An 18,592-nucleotide genomic window follows, 5' to 3' on the forward strand; every position below is an offset into this window, starting at 1 on the left:
GATAGTGATGGGCAAAGCTTTGGAGGCCCCTACCCCTTTCTCCCCAGCCGAAGGATTACAGTGTCCTTTTATGCATGCTTAGTTGGGCTCACTTCCATTAGTAATATTAATATTTAGGGTAAACAATATGTTTAGTACTAAAACTGCTACTTTATTTCATTTTGATACATAATTTTTTTTTTCAAACTCATGCCTAACGTTTAGCTTAAGTTTCAATTTGATACATTATCATTAAAAATTAACAGAACTGCTGACATTATGTTTTTATTTTCAATGATGGCGTAATATTACTTTACGGTGACACGTCAACATCATTGTTAAGTTTTTAACGATGTGGTACAAAAATGAAACATAAACTAAACAATAGGTATGATTTTAAAATAAAATAAAGTTTAGATATCAAAATGAACTACTAACATAAAAAAAAGGATTTTAGTGGCCACCCCTGGGCAAAGCCTACATGGTCACTGTTTGTACGGGTATATAAACTCAAATGACGAGAGTATTTTAAATAGATATTATATTATATTTATACAAGACTAACAAAAAAATAATACATTGAAATGAAAGACAATTTCGAACTGGCTTTATCTACAAACAAGAATGCTATAAGTAATGCAACTATATAAGAAAAAAATATATGATTATGTAAACTAACATGTTTATTCTATGGTTTAAAATTTTTATTTAGGGTTTAGGGTTTAATTTTTTAAGATTTAAGTTGTAGATTTTAAAATTTAGAATTTAGATATTAAAATTAAAATTTAAAATAAATATTTTTTTGTAAAATGGATTTATAAACTTATATATCAAATAATAATCCTAAATACAAATATATAATATTAAGAGTGTATTTAGGGGCAAGTGACGACCTTAGCCTCAAAAATAACAAACATATAATTTAAGTCCCTTAACAATTACAAAGTTTAAGTTATAAAGTTCAAAATTATGTTTCAACTCCCTCAAAGTTTATAATTATATTTTGGTTCGTTGAAAATTTTCTTATAAATTCACCCTGTGTAACATGGACGTAAAACATACATACAAATTATAGAAAACAAGGTTATTTAAATAGATTTTAAATTATTTTAGATGTATTTACGGAGATTTGATGATTTTACGAACAATCTTAATTTATTATCGTGTATCTTTAGTTAATATTAAAAAAAATATTAATTTAATCGTTATTTTAATTTTAAATATTAAATATTTATTGAATTATATTAAATTATGACTAATTTGTTAAAATATATACGTTTTGAGACTAAAATTATTATTATACCATGGTACATCACCATTTCCGTTAAGTAAACGATTAAACTTAATGACGAGATATTAAAATAGAAACAAAATATAATGTTAGTATGATTTAAAAATAAAAAGTTTGATGTCTAAAATAAAAACACTAGAATAAATGATATATCACACAAATACTTTACTCTTTTATTTATCATCTTTAACTTGGGGCCCCAAAAGGTAGGATGGACGAGCCCATTCTATCCTTATAAAATGGGATGTTTCTTCTGTTTTTATTAAAAATTTAAATTGCGATTGCAGTCGTATTTTTAGTTACATTAAATTTATTACAAATTGCAATAATAATAACTAACATATTGAAATCCCTGATATCTATCACTCCTTGTGGAAAACCATATTTGATTTGTTATTTTCTGGGGAAGAAAATGGCGACTATAAAATGGATAGACAAATCACTAAAAGAATAAACAGCCGAAACCCAAATCTGGGTTTTGATTAAATCCAAGTCCAAATCCACAACCGTTCATTCCTTTTAATCGGATCAAAAATGGCAATGAAATGATGAGATCCCCCCTTTCTCTTTAGGCTTTTCGTTCTTCTTTAAGATTCTTCCTCTCCCTCTTTCTCCATCGCGGGAAACGTATATGTAGTGTATAAAACGAGGATATAATTGTGAAAAGAGCTTTCTGAAATTGAAAACCCAGATTTTGCATTGGCTAAAATGGTTCTTCTCTGGAATTGAAGGACAAGAACAAAGGGTACCCAGAGAAGAAAAAGATATGCAAAATTTCACCATGGAAGGTAAATGCTTTTGTTTCTTTATCTCAGATCAAAGTTTTGAGATTCGGGTTCTTCAAAATGTTGGTATTTCGAGTTGTTTGGTTTCTGCTTAATGAATCTGTGAAGAGAAGTTGCATGCATTGAGAAATTTTATGTCAATAAGCATTGTTTGGTTCATTGAGTAAGTTGCATGCATTGACAAACAATACTCGAGTCTACTCAAAAAAATCGATTTTTTTTATTAAACAAACTTGATTTAAATTGACTTCGAGTTTGGTTCGTTGAGTGAGCTGCGTGATTCCTTTAGAATGTTGTTATAAGTAGGGTGAACAAAACTCGACTCGAGTTGTAATTTCATAAATTCGACCCGAGTCAAAAATTTAAGCTCAAATCAGTTATAAAATACAACTCGAATAATTTTAAATGTTAATGGTTAGCTATTTTCAAATTTGAATCAAGTCCATTGACTTTGAATGATATATGTATATTACATAAGAAATTTTAACTCGAATAATTTTAAATGTTTAATGGTTAGCTGCTTGATTTTCAAATTTGAATCAAGTCCATTGACTTTGAATGATATATGTATATTACATAAGAAAAAAAATATGAATAAATATATATGTATTATATATGGTTATGAAAAAAAACATTTAAATTGGAATAAAAACAATATCATAATATTATAAATATTTACAATTAAATTTAAATATAAACTCGACTTGATTCGACTCAAATATTTTTTAAGTTAAATTCGAATTATAAAATAAGACTCGTCAACTCAAATCTTTTTGACTCGACTCGATCGAACACTCATCTTAATTGTAAGCCTAATTTCTTATGGTTTAGTGTTGTTTCATCAGTTGCAACTGGGAACTATTCAAAATTCATCCATGGCAGCTTTGTTCATGTTATAGGTTGTTTGTAGCCACGAAAAATCGTCTGTTTGTTTCTAATTGTTGCATGTTTCTTTTGGACCTGCGTACTGAAAGTGTCATTTTATCGTTTAATTTTGATCACATCCGAAAATGTTCACCCGATTGAACTTATCGAAACTGTCGACGCTCCCTCGATCAAAGTCTTCAAACATATTTCTCCACCTACTAGAGCCTCTAATAAGTTTATGTTCTTCAAATACAAGCTTTTTAATCACCTATAATACATAATGGCTTATCAAAACATTATTCAAGATTTAAAGACTAAATTTGTTTAGTAAGTCGACTTACGAATAACTATAATAATCTTGTGTCTGACACATACATTAAAGGACACTATAAATACCTTTAGTTAAGACTTAAAAAGGGAGATGAACATCCTATATTTGGTCTCCCGTCTTCATTTTCTTCCTTATGATCACTTCTTTTACATAAAGAAACATCGACCAACAGTTGTTTTCTTATTAGCCGTAACTCTTTATCCAAATCATAACAAGTGAATTGTCGGCTACCAAATGAGACCAATTTATTTCAATCAACAGTAATGTATCAATGAATGAATCTCTTTTGAATCTGTTATAGGTGTTAAGAATAATCTGCATAAAGCTATATCTACGGTTCCTTGCATGGATTTGAATGTCGAGTATGAGTTTTAATTAGATAAGATCTAAATTAATAAGGTGATAGAAGACAACGAAGCGAGTTCATTAATATATTGAATGTAATTTTAAAACTTTCTGCCTTGAAGAAGAAGATAAAATCAATAAAAAGGAGAAAAAAGGAAAAATAACGTGGATGACGCGTGAATTCTATGTCAATAAAAAGTAGTTCATATCGCACAAGTGACTTTCATGTCATCCTTCAATTTATAATTTAACATTCAAATGATCAAAATAGGAATAAATTTAAAATTTTTAAACTTTAATGATCAAAATAGGAGTGATAAGAAGGTCAAGTAATGGAATTTATGATTTACTCTTTTATTATTTGTGGGTCAAATTAAGTTGCATGGGTGGTCCATATAAATACCTGTTTAGAACATGGCCTTGTCTCAAGGACAAATTAGCTTTTGCTCATTCTACACCATCCAACTTAGTTTTTGGACGTATAATTTACTTTTTAATATATATATATTGCCCTTTTTTTCCCTTTTTATGATGGGATTTTCCCCTTTTATTGAAATATTTTTTTATTTTCAAGTTAATTATTTTTTTATAATTACTCTTTTGAAAATAAAATAAATGATGTTTTACCAACTCAATTATTATTTTGCTTCCTTTATAAAAAAAGGGTTTTCACCATGTTGTATATATCAACAATTCAAAAGAAGCATATATATTAGGGTAAACTATCTTATTTGTCATTTAATTTTAGTTTGTGTAATGATTTAATCATTAATTTTTAAAATGTTTCGATTCTAGAGTTAAACTTTTAACATTGTTTTTTTATCACCAGACATTAAATCGTTGACGGCTTGATGACGTTGGCATTTCTTTTTCCTTTTTTGTAAAATAAATCATCAACTCTTTCGATTGTTACTGTCGAATAATCAAAGCTCATCACTGGTCGTCATTCAGGACAAGACCCGATAAGGGCATGAAAGCTTGTATCAAAATAAGCTCTTGATTATTTTGAGCAGCATGAAATTGCAAATCAAAAGATATAATTCAACACATTTTCTAAAAAAAACTCAAACATTAGAAGAAGAAAAAACACAAAGTAAAAGAAAAACATATAAACAAAAAAGAGGGAAGAATAATTTGGTTTAGGGTTTAGGATGAATTAGTTGATCCTTGTTTGGATGAGATTAATTTATTATAAATGATATCGAATTAATATTTTTTTTACTATCATGATATTATGTGACGTTAGAACTTTAGTACACGTGTACGTATCATGTTAACAATAAGTGTTAATCATTAATCGATTGACGATTTGCATCTAAACAAAGATCATCTCGACTAAAATTAAAACATTAATAATTATCTGATTAAACGTTAAAGGCTATTTGAAGTATTATAACTTAAAAAATAGCCCAAAGTCAAGCTATGAAATGGACAAAACATAAAGAAAATCAAAGTTGGAGAAAACATCATAAAAATGATGCAATGGGGTTTAGAAGAGAAAAGGTGAAATATATAAATCAAGTCGAATCGAATTAAAAATATTAAAGACTCGGTCTATTTTATCGAATTTGAAATTACACCTTATTATTTAAAATATATATTTTAATTTTCTTTTAATGGGATACTGTGTGGTCATTTCTCTCCAACTTTATTAACTTTTTGATTGGAGGTGTGCAACCTTTCATTAGATGGAGGGTGGTGTTGGTCTCAATCAAGAGAAGTTGGGTAAACAAAAGTGGTGAGCCATTATGGATGTACATGAGAAACTTCAATCAACTAACCCACCATTTTGCCAATGCTTCTCCAATCTTCTTCACCAATATTTTTTAATTTTATTTTTTGTATGTCGGAGATTTAAATCGATCTGTGTCATACATCTAATTTTGGTGGGTAAGTCTTCTAGCGAGGAATTTTTTTATATATACAAGGCCTTAAACTCAAGACCTACATAAACAATATCAAGTTGCTTACCACTTGAACCAACCCGTTAATTCATTCTTTGACATTTCAATAGATCATTTTAATCTAAATTCATTATTGAAAAATCATAAGTGATATTTGAATGTCAACAATAAAAATTTAAAAGTTATTTTTAAATAAATAAATTTAAATAGATAAAAATAAATTCAAATAATTTATTTTTAATTTATTTTTTTATCAGATTACGAGATAATAGTAAAAAGAAAAAACAAATATTAATTGAGCAAAAAGAAAATTAAAAGAGTTAATTGTATCGCATATCCCTAAATTATGACTTTTATTTCAAATTAATATCTAAATTTTTTAATATTTTAATTTCATCTCTAAATTATATCTTTATTCTGAGTTGATTCCAAAACTTTTGAATATTCTAAATTCATCCTCAAAATATGTCTCCTATTCTATTTTGGTCTCCTAACTTTTGAATGTTTCAATTTCCCCAAACTTTTGAATGATTTTGGGGATATTTTTGGAACATTTTAATGTTTGAGGACCAAATTTAAATGAGGGTCATAGTTTAGAGATGAATTTAGAATGTTAAAATATTATGAATTAATTTAAAATGAGAATCATAATTTAAGAATAAAATTAGAGTATTCAAAAGTTTAGAAATCAATTTAAAATGAGAATCATAATTTAAGGATATATGTTATAATTATAAATCTAATTTAAAGATGTGTAAATAAAAATACTGCCATCTGGTATTTTCTTATCGAGAAGAAGAGTTTGACTAGATTTTACTATTTACAGTCCACTGTATTTTCTTCTCTTTTTTACAACTTTCTCAGTGACCAAACAGAAAAAGAAAAATACTGCAAAGTTAGCAAAGGGAATAAAGAAAAAAGATTTAATTAAGTAATTATGAAATTTAGATAAAAAAAAATTGTGGGTATTTTGCAATTTGCATTATCCCTTCTCTGTTTTTGTCTCTCACCTTTTTCTTATTTTCCCTCTCTTCTTTGTCTCTCAGTCTCTTAAACTTCTAATCAGATCAAAAATTACATTTCCCCCCCCCCCCAACGCTTTCCCAGATTTTCTCTCCTCCCAAACACATTGCCAGCTGATTCATTTTCCTCTCCCCTTCTCTTTGGCTACTTTCACTACTAAAAGCTTAAATCTTCCTACATGTTTGCTTTAGATTACGATGAATTAAGCTTCAAAAGAGGTGTAAAGTGAAAGCAAGGTTTGGGTTAGTGAAATTTCCTTCGATTATAGAATCCCAATTATTCGGAGATTGGATGGGATTTGGGGGGTCGAAGTTAGTGTTCAGCTATGGGGTGGAGGGAAAAGTAAAGGGTATTTCTGGATGAAAGGATTTGGTTTCGAAAATGGATGAATTTGTCTTCAACATTTCTTAACTGGGTTTTTAATTTTTTTTCCTTTTCTGGATCCCTTGTTTTTTGGGAGGATTTAGGGAGTCTTGGCCTTTCGGTTTACTAAAGTGTAGTTTTGGCTATGTCGAGAACTGATAGGATGGCTTCCGATCTTAGCAGAACTGGTCCCGTGGAAAGAGACATCGAACAGGTGTTCTACTCTTTTTTTGCTTATTTTCTTTGTACTTGGTTGATTGAATCTGTTGAGTTTTTCTTCTAATTTGTGTTACATAAATTTTGACATGTTTGCCAGTCTAGATTAAGCTTAATTTTTGGAGCTAGAAGAAACAATAGTAGCATGAGAATGATATAGCCTTGATAGTAATAGGGAATACTAGCTGATCTTATTATTGATTCAATGATCTTAGAATTTTCTAATCTAGTCAAGAAGCAGCTAAGTCCGGCTCTTGCTAAAATCTATCGAAATACCGATATACTCGCACTCCGACATTTATTGTTACACAAAGTTGCGTGTAACTATGCTAGCCATGCTCAGCATGGCCTGGTTTTCAACGAGTCCATGGTTGTTACAATTCCATATACCACATGCGCGAAAGAGTTGTTGGATCGGAACTGAGTTGTTCTAGTACTAATGCTGATTACTTTTTTGGGTTGTTGAAGTTTAACTGCTGTTTCAGTGCTGAATAATTTGATACTGAACCATAGATTAAAAAAACTATACCGTCATATGTTTTATGACATCTATATCCAGCTCCACAGACCTTACTTAATGAGCATCCTTCATTTCTTTTTGGATCATTGAACCTTAAGTTCCTGGTCTAAGCTATGTCAAGTGTAGGCTGGAGGTAACCTGGTAAATGTATATTTGCCTGGTTAGATATAATTCAGAAAGTAGATTGCCTAGATGCTAAGTGCTTTTATAGTGGTGCTCAAGTCAATGTGGAAATAGATTGCTAGAATTGCTTCTTCCCTTTCTCTTTGTTTTTTCAGTGGGTCCTATCATGTAGTGATTGTTTTTAGTATACACAGCATTTTCCTTTTCTGGGAATCACTAAAATTTCTTTATATATAGTTCTTTTTCTCCTTCTATTAGGGTGAGTATTTTTTTCTGAATAATTTGGCGAACCTGTGGATATTTTCATTGCTTTATTATTATGCTGCATGGAAATTGATATTCGATCTACAATTATGTTTCCCACCTGCAAATGTCCTAAATATGCCTAAGGTTATTGTGGTACACTTTGCAACAGGCAATTACTGCTTTGAAGAAAGGGGCTTGCCTGCTGAAGTATGGAAGAAGAGGGAAGCCGAAATTTTGCCCCTTCCGCCTTTCAAATGTAAGTTTGTTCCTATTTTTAGGTCACATGCTTGAGCTTCTCTCTTTCAAATTATGTATCTGTTATATTTTTTTGTTGTCAATTAGTCTCTTGAAAATGTAACAATTTAGACGACGTTCAAGCCAAGAACAATATGTGTGAAGGAGTCTTTACTTTTAGCTATTTTAAGCAATGAATTATGGAATGACTAATATATAGAGGAAATGAGGTTCAAAGATGCTGATATAAAGCAATTAGTAGTGCCAACCTGAGAAGTCCAAACCAATTATTGGGAACCCTTTGCTTCGTTTAATAGCACCAACTAGAGAAGTCCAAACCAATTATTGGGAACCCTTCGCTTCGTTTAATAGTGCCAACCTGAGAAGTCCAAACCAATTTTTGGGAACTCTTCATTTCGTTTACTGTTTAAAAACATTTGATGCTATTCCACTTTGGCTCAGATACCTGTATTAGACTGAGAGAATTCAGGTTTAAAACTGTGGTATGAAGACTATTTGAATATCTAATTGCTAACTCGGGAAATTCATAATTATATTTGTCTTCAAATATGTTCTATTTGCCCCTATGCCTTCCTAACTTATTGCTCAAATGGTTTTGGTGAGAGCACAGTTCACTTGCCTCATAACTTGTATCACGTGTTATTGGCTTGTTATGTATTAGTGATGTTTCCTTCATTGGATGCTGGATAACCATTTTGTGTAAGATAAAAATTGAAGCTATGAATGCTATCATTTGCCTCTATACATACATCATTGATCATGCACTTCTCATTGTGCTGCTGATAATGAATTATGTTTCTGTATAAAAGTCCTAAATCGTTGATTGTTATTCTGCCTTCAGGACGAATCTGTTTTAATCTGGTTCTCGGGAAAAGAGGAGAAACATCTCAAACTAAGTCATGTGTCTAGAATTATATCCGGGCAGCGCACTGTAAGTGGATGGTGTATTATCTGTTTCTATTTTGCTATGATTTTGACAATATTGAGTTCATTTACATGCATGTAACTTATGATGTAAACAAAAATATGTTTCTTTCTGTCGAGATGGTGTATTATCTTTGCATACTTTGCCATGAATTTTACGATATTTAGAGAGTTGATTACATGCCATAACATATGTTGCGAACATATTATTTTCTCAGATGTTTTTAGTTACATTATTATCCAGTCTATGGAACTACTATGTAATTGTTTAACTTTTCCTTGTTCACCCACTTTGGGTGAAGTTGCAATTTATTTTCAAAAAATTATTTTATATTCTTTTGTGGTAATCTATTATCCGTCATTCATTGTCTTGTCTTGGCGATTTTATGACAACTTTACATTCGAAAAAATCTTTTCATTTTCTTCTGTTACTTATAAAAATGGCCTATATTTTCTTCCAGCCTATCTTTCAAAGATATCCTCGGCCCGAGAAAGAGTATCAGTCGTTTTCACTTATATATAATGACAGATCGCTGGATTTGGTAAGCATTTGCTTTCTTGTAACCATGGATTCTCATTTATCTGGTTATGTTGCATACCTCTTCTCGAGTGGCATATATAGAAAGGTTAAATTCTTTTATTTCTTAATAAAATTATTCTAGATCTGCAAGGACAAGGATGAAGCTGAAGTCTGGTTTAGTGGTTTAAAAGCATTAATCTCTCGTAGCCACCAAAGAAAATGGAGAACCGAGTCAAGAAGTGATGGCATTCCTTCTGAAGTAAATAGTCCTAGAACATACACACGAAGAAATTCACCTTTACATTCCCCATTTGGTAGTAATGATAGCTTGCAGAAGGTATAGTTCTCTTTTATCTACACAATCTGCTTTCAACGCTACAAGATTGTGAATTTGAGATGTTTTTTCTTCTTAAATTCAGGATGGTGATCACCTTCGCCTTCATAGTCCATATGAAAGTCCCCCAAAGAATGGTCTGGGTAAGGCATTTTCGGATGTAATATTATATGCTGTTCCTCCCAAGGGTTTCTTTCCTCCAGATTCCGCTAGTGGTTCAGTTCATTCTTTGTCTTCAGGAGGATCAGAAAGTGTACATGGTCACATGAAGACGATGGCATTGGATGCTTTTAGGGTTAGTCTTTCAAGTGCAGTTAGTTCATCTAGCCAAGGGTCTGGCCACGATGATGGGGATGCCTTGGGTGATGTTTTCATTTGGGGTGAAGGCACCGGGGATGGGGTTTTGGGTGGTGGACTTCATAAAGTTGGCAGTTGTGGTACCAAAATGGATTCTTTACTGCCTAAAGCTTTGGAATCTGCGGTTGTACTCGATGTCCAGAACATTGCCTGTGGTGGTCGACATGCTGCCTTGGTAACCAAGCAGGGGGAGGTTTTCTCCTGGGGAGAGGAGTCGGGAGGCTGGCTCGGGCATGGTGTAGACTCTGATGTTTTACATCCAAAGCTTATTGATGCTCTTAGTAATACTAACATTGAGCTTGTAGTATGCGGTGAGTACCATACTTGTGCTGTAACACTTTCTGGTGATTTGTACACGTGGGGTGATGGCACTTATAATTTCGGTCTTCTTGGCCACGGAAATGAAGTAAGTCATTGGGTGCCAAAACGGGTGAATGGGCCCTTGGAGGGCATACATGTCTCCTCAATATCTTGTGGTCCATGGCATACTGCCGTAGTTACCTCTGCAGGTCAGTTGTTTACCTTTGGTGATGGCACATTCGGTGTTTTGGGTCATGGTGATCGGAATAGTGTCTCATTGCCGAGGGAAGTGGAATCCCTAAAGGGGCTCCGCACTGTCCGAGCAGCTTGTGGAGTGTGGCATACTGCTGCAGTTGTTGAAGTCATGGTTGGGAATTCAAGTTCTAGCAACTGTTCCTCAGGGATGCTATACACGTGGGGAAATGGGGATAAAGGTCGACTCGGGCATGGGGACAAGGAAACAAAACTTGTTCCTACTTGTGTCGACGCTCTTGTTGAACCGAACTTTTGCCAAGTTGCCTGCGGACACAGTCTGACAGTTGTCCTTACAACATCAGGGCATGTCTACACCGTGGGAAGTCCTGTCTATGGTCAGCTAGGAAACCCACAAGCCGATGGGAAGGTTCCTACCCGTGTTGAAGGAAAGCTCTCCAAGAGTTTTGTTGAGGAGATTTCTTGCGGTTCTTATCATGTTGCTGTTTTGACTTCCAGAACTGAAGTTTATACTTGGGGAAAGGGAGCAAACGGTCGATTAGGTCATGGGAATACTGATGATAAGAACTCCCCAACATTGGTAGAAGCTCTGAAAGACAAGCAAGTCAAAAGCATTGCATGTGGCACGAACTTCACTGCAGCAATCTGTCTACACAAGTGGGTTTCGGGCGTTGATCAGTCAATGTGCTCTGGTTGTCGCCTCCCTTTTAATTTCAAAAGAAAACGTCATAATTGTTATAATTGTGGACTAGTCTTTTGTCACACATGCAGCAGTAAGAAGTGCCTTAAGGCTTCCATGGCTCCAAATCCCAACAAACCTTATCGTGTCTGTGACAATTGTTTTAATAGGCTGAAGAAAGCCATTGAAACCGACGCATCATCTCAATCTTCTATAAGTAGACGAGGAAGCATAAATCATGGGACTGGTGAATTTGTTGATAAAGATGATAAGTTGGATTCGAGGTCTCATGCACAAATCACTAGATTTTCATCAATGGAATCATTGAAGCACGGGGAAGGCCGATCAAAGAAAAACAAGAAGCTTGAATTTAATAGTAGTCGTGTCTCACCCGTCCCAAATGGAGGCTCCCAAAGGGGAGCACTTAATATTTCCAAATCTTTTCATCCTGTATTTGGATCATCCAAGAAATTTTTCTCGGCTTCTGTTCCTGGATCAAGAATCGTTTCTCGTGCAACATCACCAATATCAAGACGGCCTAGCCCTCCTCGTTCAACAACACCAATCCCAACACTAGGAGGCCTCACCTCCCCTAAAATAGTCGTGGATGATGTTAAGAAGACGAATGATGGCCTTAGTCAAGAGGTTATCAGATTAAGAACACAGGTATTTTGTTTTTCCTACTCAATACTCATGCGGAGATTTATATACTTTTTGTTTGCGAGGTTATTTAGTATTAATTCGTTTCACCTCACCATTCTTCTCTCTCAGGTGGAGAATCTTACCCGTAAAGCAAAACTTCAAGAAGTTGAGCTGGAAAGAACGACCAAACAGCTGAAGGAGGCAATTGCAATCGCAGAGGAGGAGAGTGCAAAATGCAAAGCCGCAAAGGAAGTCATCAAGTCACTTACTGCACAAGTAAGACGGATTAATTTATCTTGGTCGTCCACGGATATCTGTTTTAATAAAAGCTCTAGCCGCATGTCTCTGCATTGTGATGTTTTTGAGTAATCATAGCTCTGAACTATACTTAGCTATATTGTCATTTTGCCGGGTTTTTATACTTCAATTTCTTCTTATTTATGTCTAAAGCTCTTTGCTTACCTTTGGTTACAAACTGAGCATGTGAGAAGATCACGAGAATTCTCAAATTTCGTTATACTTCAATTTGGACTTGCGAGTACTTTCATCTTGTTTATCTACTGATATGAATGCTATTTGATATGCTAAGCAGTTAAAGGATATGGCTGAAAGACTGCCTGTCGGGGCTGCTTGGAACATCAAGTCACCTTCGTTTACTTCGTTTGGCTCTAGCCCTCCTTCCAACGATGTCTCTAGTGTTTCCTTTGAAAGATCAAACGGTCAAATATCATGTGGAGAACTGGATTCAAATGTATCAAGCAGCCAGTTTCTTTCTAATGGGTCCACCACCTTAAGTAACCGTAGTTCAAGCCATAACAAACAAGGCCTTGAACCAGCCACTAAAAGTGGAGGCAGAACAAAAGAAGGTGAATCTCGAAACGGGAATGAATGGGTTGAGCAAGATGAACCCGGTGTGTATATAACACTTACCTCGCTACCAGGAGGTGCCAAGGATCTCAAACGGGTTCGGTTCAGGTATGTTATGCATTACTCTCTGGCAATTCTAACTTGTGTAGACAAGCTATACCCCGGATCGGGAATTAAATGGTTTCAAATAACTTTGATCGCAGTCGTAAGCGGTTCAGTGAGAAACAAGCGGAACAATGGTGGGCAGAGAACAGAGTGAGAGTATACGAACAATACAATGTCCGCACAATCGACAAGTCCAGCGTTGGTGTTGGGAGCGAGGACTTGGCCTATTAACAGAATGAAGTAACTATATGATGTACATGCAATATAGTGTTTCCGAGATTCCGATCCCGACACTGGGAACTTGATTGATCAAGAGTGGTTTTTCATTTGTTTTTGCATCTTTTTATTATTCTTTTGCACCCCCCAACAACCCCCAACTTGATTTTACTTCATTTTTTCCCTATAAAATGACCATAATGTATATTTTGATTGGGTTGCTGGCTCTTGTTGCCTTGTAAATTCATAAGCGAAGTTAAATCAGCAGGAAAAACAAACAGTTTTACTCCTTTTCTTTTGGTCTATATGCCATATGCATATATTTGTGGGTAAAAGATTATGTTTCGAATATGAATAATAAAACAGTTGGCGACGACCGTCGAGTGAAGTATGATACATAGGCGTCGGGAAGTGCAAATGATGAAGAGGAAAGATGAGCAATTGAAAGGAAAGAAGTAAAGGCTTGTAATGTATGAGATTTCTCCATGGATTACTGCGATTTGGTAAACTCCATGGAAGATGATTAGGTTTTAACGTGTTGGAACGAAGACAAACCATAGCTTAAATGCTAACAGCTTATTTTCTAGACGCGTACAATATTAATAAAATAGTAAAATGATTCTAATTTTATTTGATATATACTAAAAAAACTATGATACGAACCGTTAAAAAAAATCCGGAGGAAAATCAAAAATATATATTAGATGTAGAGACTCTCGAATTCTTCTTCACAAACCGTGCAGTTAAGGTTATGTTTGTACTAAGGATGTTTATTGAGTGAGTCGATACGAGTTGAGTAATGTTCGACTCGACTTGAAAATTGTTCGACTCGTTACTCATTAAGTTCAATAAAATTTTGCTTGACTCGTTGCTTGTTAAGCTAACCAAATATTTTTGTCTTGTTTTTTTTCTAAAATATATGTAAAATCTAGTAATACTATGTAAAACTTAATATACACCTAAAATAACAAAAATTTGAAAAAATAATCAATAGGGTGTGAATCAATTCTAAAGTCTAAACCCAAAGTAGCAATCCACAAATTGTCAGATGCACCAACTAACATTTTACAACCAAAGGAACAATATAGAAATACACCAAATTAACGTATTACAATCATTCTTGAAAAAATAAAACTTTAAAAATATATATAATCAATCCTAAAAATAACACAATCAACATAAAAAATATTATAAAAAATTAACGAGCTATTCGTGAACTTATCAAGTCAAATTGAACTTTGCTTGACTCAATTCGTTAAAATCTTGAGTCGAGCTCGAATATGAGTCGAGTCAAACGTTCATCGAGTTTTAACCGAATTGAACTCGAGCTGCTCAACTCAATTAACACCCGAGTTATACGACGATATATATATTTAATGAGTTTGATCTAGTCCCGTATAATATTCTTGTAATTTATCATCGGTTATAGTGAATTTTTTTATTTAGTTTTTTTCGTATAAATCAGTGTATTTTTTTATTCTTATTTGTTAGTATTTACTTTAGTAATTTTGAAAATATTATTGTTAAAATTGAATTATATGAATAGCAAATAAGTAAATATAATTTTAAAAGATACTTCTTTAGTCCGTAAATTATACGAAAGATGATGAAGATGCTAAAATTGAAAATATTTTATTTGATACACCGAATATCTTTTAAAACATATCTCGTATTAAATTTATCCTTATCTTTATTTACATAATTATTTTGGCATATGAACCGTTTAAGGTAAACATTTTAATTAAAGCACATTTATGATATAATGCATGCCAATGCAAATTAATTTACTTATTTGGTAATCTATCTATTTATATATTTATATTTTAGTCATCATTTAAAAAAAAATCATACATAATATTATGTTTTATTTCTATTTTGATACTTCGTCGTTAAAGAATTAACGACAATATCAACGTAACACTTTTTATTTTCTTTCATTTTCTCTATCCTAATAAATGATTTACCCTATTTATAATATTGGATTTATCTTTTCAAAATTTAAAAATTAAGTTGATCCGATATTTTTTTATTTCTTTTAATTATCCTCCTTGGACCAATAAAAACAAACATTACATGTTTATCTCTTAAAGATATTCCTTTAACAGTTTGATCATGAATCTCCATTTTGAATTTCTTAAATAAAAAATTTCGATCAAACTTTTAATAATCTATTGAAAATATTATTATTTATCATAATATTTTTATAATCATTTAAAATTTATTTATTAATCAATTAATTTAAATCAATTACTATTCAAGAATTGAACTCCCTACCTTATTCAAGGAGTTTAAGATCTCATCTTCCTGGACTAAATTAATATTTGATAGTTATGGGTCTTTAAATTTTTTTATTTATTTTATCCATCAATATTAGCTCAAATCCCTATTTCATTGCCCTAAATACTTCAATCTTGCTGTTTTGTCCCTCTAGATGCCATTTTTAATTCTTCAAATCTTCTAAATTACCAGAATTTCTTTTCTCTGTTAGTTTCCCTAGAAAAAAAAACTCCCAAATCTTTGAGTTTTTTTTCTTTCTTTCTTTTCTTTTAGGGTTAGCTTCGTGTTTGATGGATGATCAAGTGACAAACATCATTGGAGAAGAGTCAGTTTCAATTGAAACAGCACTGAAGCCGAACAAGCTCATGTTAAAGCTCAAGATCTCCGAGAAAATCAGCCATGGCGGAGGAGGAAGCCATCATATCTGCTCGGTTTGCAACAAAGGGTTCACGTCGGGGAAAGCATTAGGTGGTCACATAAGGATCCACATGAAGGGCAATAAAGCTAGCTGTCATCGGAAGATCTCTAAACGTCAGCCAAGAAGCAATCACCGCGCAAAGTCGAAGAAGACGATCTCGAACATGAAGGCGTCACCGGATGGTGATCGGAACCAGGACAGCAACGAGAAAGTCAGCTGCTGCATATGCAACAAGGATTTCAAGTCGATGAAATCGTTGTTCGGACACATGAGGAACCATCCCGAGAGGAACTGGAGAGGGATAAGGCCGCCTCCGTCCGACAAGAACAGCTGCTGTTCGAGTGTTTCGGAAAACGACGAAGCTCATGTTGTTGATCAGGTCAAGGGCTCGGTTTCTGATATTTTGAAATCACTTCCAAACTGGAAGACCAACACCTTCAAACGAGATTCCGATCACGGCGATGATGACGACGAAGAAATACCCGAGGCTGCTTATTGTCTAATGAAGCTATCCCGAGGTGATTCATTTGATTTTGATCGATTTAAGACCCCATTGAAGCTTGAGGAAGAACAGGTTGATGAAAAACCTAGCGTTTACCCTAAAAACCCTAGTGGAGAACAATTGTTGACAAACAGCAAGGTTTGTTCATCAAAAACACTGCTGGATTTTGATTTGAATGAACCTTACGTTGAGGAAATTGATGGTGAGGCTTAGATAATGGTTCTGATTATGGATTTAGCTTGTTTTTTAAGAACAGATTTCTGGGTTTCAGCTACCATTTTCTTTTTATTACATGTCTGGTTCTTGTTTTTTTCAAAGATCTTTTAGGTTTCTCAAATTGGATTTGTGACTGAAACCCATTTTGTTTACTCTTGTTTTCTGCATAATTTAGTTGCTGTCAATTACTCTTGTTGGCATTTATCATTATGAATCAAGCTGTTCTTCTATCTGTTCATGTATATATTATATATTTCTTGAATCTATGATCTGTACATGCTAGTTTGATGTTTTTCACTGAGTTTATGATCTGTATATGTAAAGACATGCATTTTCATTAATCTTGCATGATAATCAATAAGAGATGATTGCGAATAGGGTTGAGTTGAATTTTCAGCCAATCCAATCTGACCCGCGAAGCATGTCCCTTGTAGTCAAATCAAGCTCAATTTAAATTTATGGAGGTCTCATTCGACTCAAATTCGATTTGTATTTTGAGTTAAAACCCATATTTGACTCAATCTAATAAAAACATAAAATATTATATTTTTATTTGATAAAATAAGGACCTAATTAGAATTATGTATTCGATGATAGTTGAATGAATGGCTTGAAGGAATATCTTGAGGTAAAAATCTAATCAGGAACATGAAGCTAATTTTGAGGTAAAAATATTTCTCATATTTTATGAAATCCACGTTATAATATGGATTCAAAAAACTAAAATAAATAATTTTAACCTTTAAAAAAAGAAAATGGATTCTTAAATCCCTTTCAAGGTATTGCAGAAGAGAAAACTATAAAATCTGGTTTAATTTACCATGATCGATTAGTCCATAGGTTGATTAATCATATTCTGAAAAAGAAAGCATAAATAGAAGTGAATTAGTAAAGGGAGTTAATTAGTAAGATTTGTTTGGCTTCCCATAAAATGGTTTTAAAATTGATTCTTGTGTTTCTCTGTTTTGATATACTTTCCAATAATAAAAAATTATCCCAAACAATTTAACCAAAAAAATGGTAATTAATTAATTATTTGTTCCCATTATGCATATTTTAGATTTTTTTAAAACCAGATTTTTTTTATATGATATATAATTTTTAATAAATATGGGAAGAAATTTTCAACTTTTTTTTTACATATATTGTATTTTTATTTTTGATAAATATAATATTTATGTTTTAATGGTTGTTTTTAAATTTATGAAATCTTAAAGGTGTGCTTGGATAGAGAATTTTAAAATTTTGGAGTTTTTTTAAAAATGTTAATAGTTCAAAATGCTTCATTTGAAAATTTTGGATAAATAATTATTTTATAAATATTCAAAATGTATAAGTTTGAAAATGAATTGTAACATCCCAAACAACGAGTTAGTGACTAAATTGTAAAAATTAAGAATTTGGTGATTAAGGTAGAATAATTGAATAGTTCAAAAATGATTGTTAGTAAATATGAAATGAATTAAAGGACAAAATGATCCTCTGCAAGGAAAAATAATTAAAAATTTGGATGGGTTTATATTAACCCACGTGAAAGAGGAAAGGAAGGCAAAATTGGTTCCAAGTTCTATTTCTCTTCTTCTCCTTGTTTTCCTCTTCTTCACGGTGGCTTTGGCTACAAGGTAAGTTGGATTTTTATGGTTAATTTCTGGAATTTTAAAGAGGGTTTGGATTGTTTGGATGTTATATAAGCTAAAGGAAAGCTTATATGGCGTTAAAACAATAAGATATGTGTTTTAGAGATAGATTTCAAAAATGAGTTTTTAGATGAAAT

General features: G+C 32.6%; 2 protein-coding genes across 3 annotated transcripts; both read left to right on the forward strand.

The window, feature by feature from the left end:
* Positions 1-6,547: 6,547 nt before the first annotated feature.
* Positions 6,548-13,699, forward strand: LOC120170443 (PH, RCC1 and FYVE domains-containing protein 1-like). 2 transcript variants are annotated; one of them, XM_039178379.1, is made up of 10 exons: positions 6,548-7,102; positions 8,163-8,249; positions 9,090-9,179; positions 9,634-9,714; positions 9,835-10,029; positions 10,112-10,169; positions 10,266-12,241; positions 12,347-12,493; positions 12,810-13,192; positions 13,288-13,699. In XM_039178379.1, the coding sequence occupies exons 1-10, from the start codon at positions 7,034-7,036 to the stop codon at positions 13,418-13,420; spliced, it is 3,219 nt and encodes a 1,072-aa protein (XP_039034310.1). In that variant the 5' UTR covers positions 6,548-7,033; the 3' UTR covers positions 13,421-13,699. The 2 variants fall into 2 exon arrangements, with proteins under 2 accessions (XP_039034310.1, XP_039034309.1); XM_039178378.1 differs by having other exon boundaries at positions 6,549-7,102; positions 10,112-12,241.
* Positions 13,700-15,972: 2,273 nt separating this feature from the next.
* LOC120170399 lies at positions 15,973-16,815 on the forward strand. The gene has a single exon (XM_039178337.1). It carries the CDS (start codon positions 15,973-15,975, stop codon positions 16,813-16,815), a length of 843 nt encoding a protein of 280 aa, XP_039034268.1.
* Positions 16,816-18,592: the final 1,777 nt, after the last annotated feature.

The sequence above is a fragment of the Hibiscus syriacus genome, unplaced genomic scaffold, assembly GCF_006381635.1.
Source record: "Hibiscus syriacus cultivar Baekdansim isolate YM2019G1 unplaced genomic scaffold, ASM638163v2 tig00111779_pilon, whole genome shotgun sequence".
NCBI classification, from domain to species: Eukaryota; Viridiplantae; Streptophyta; class Magnoliopsida; order Malvales; family Malvaceae; genus Hibiscus; species Hibiscus syriacus.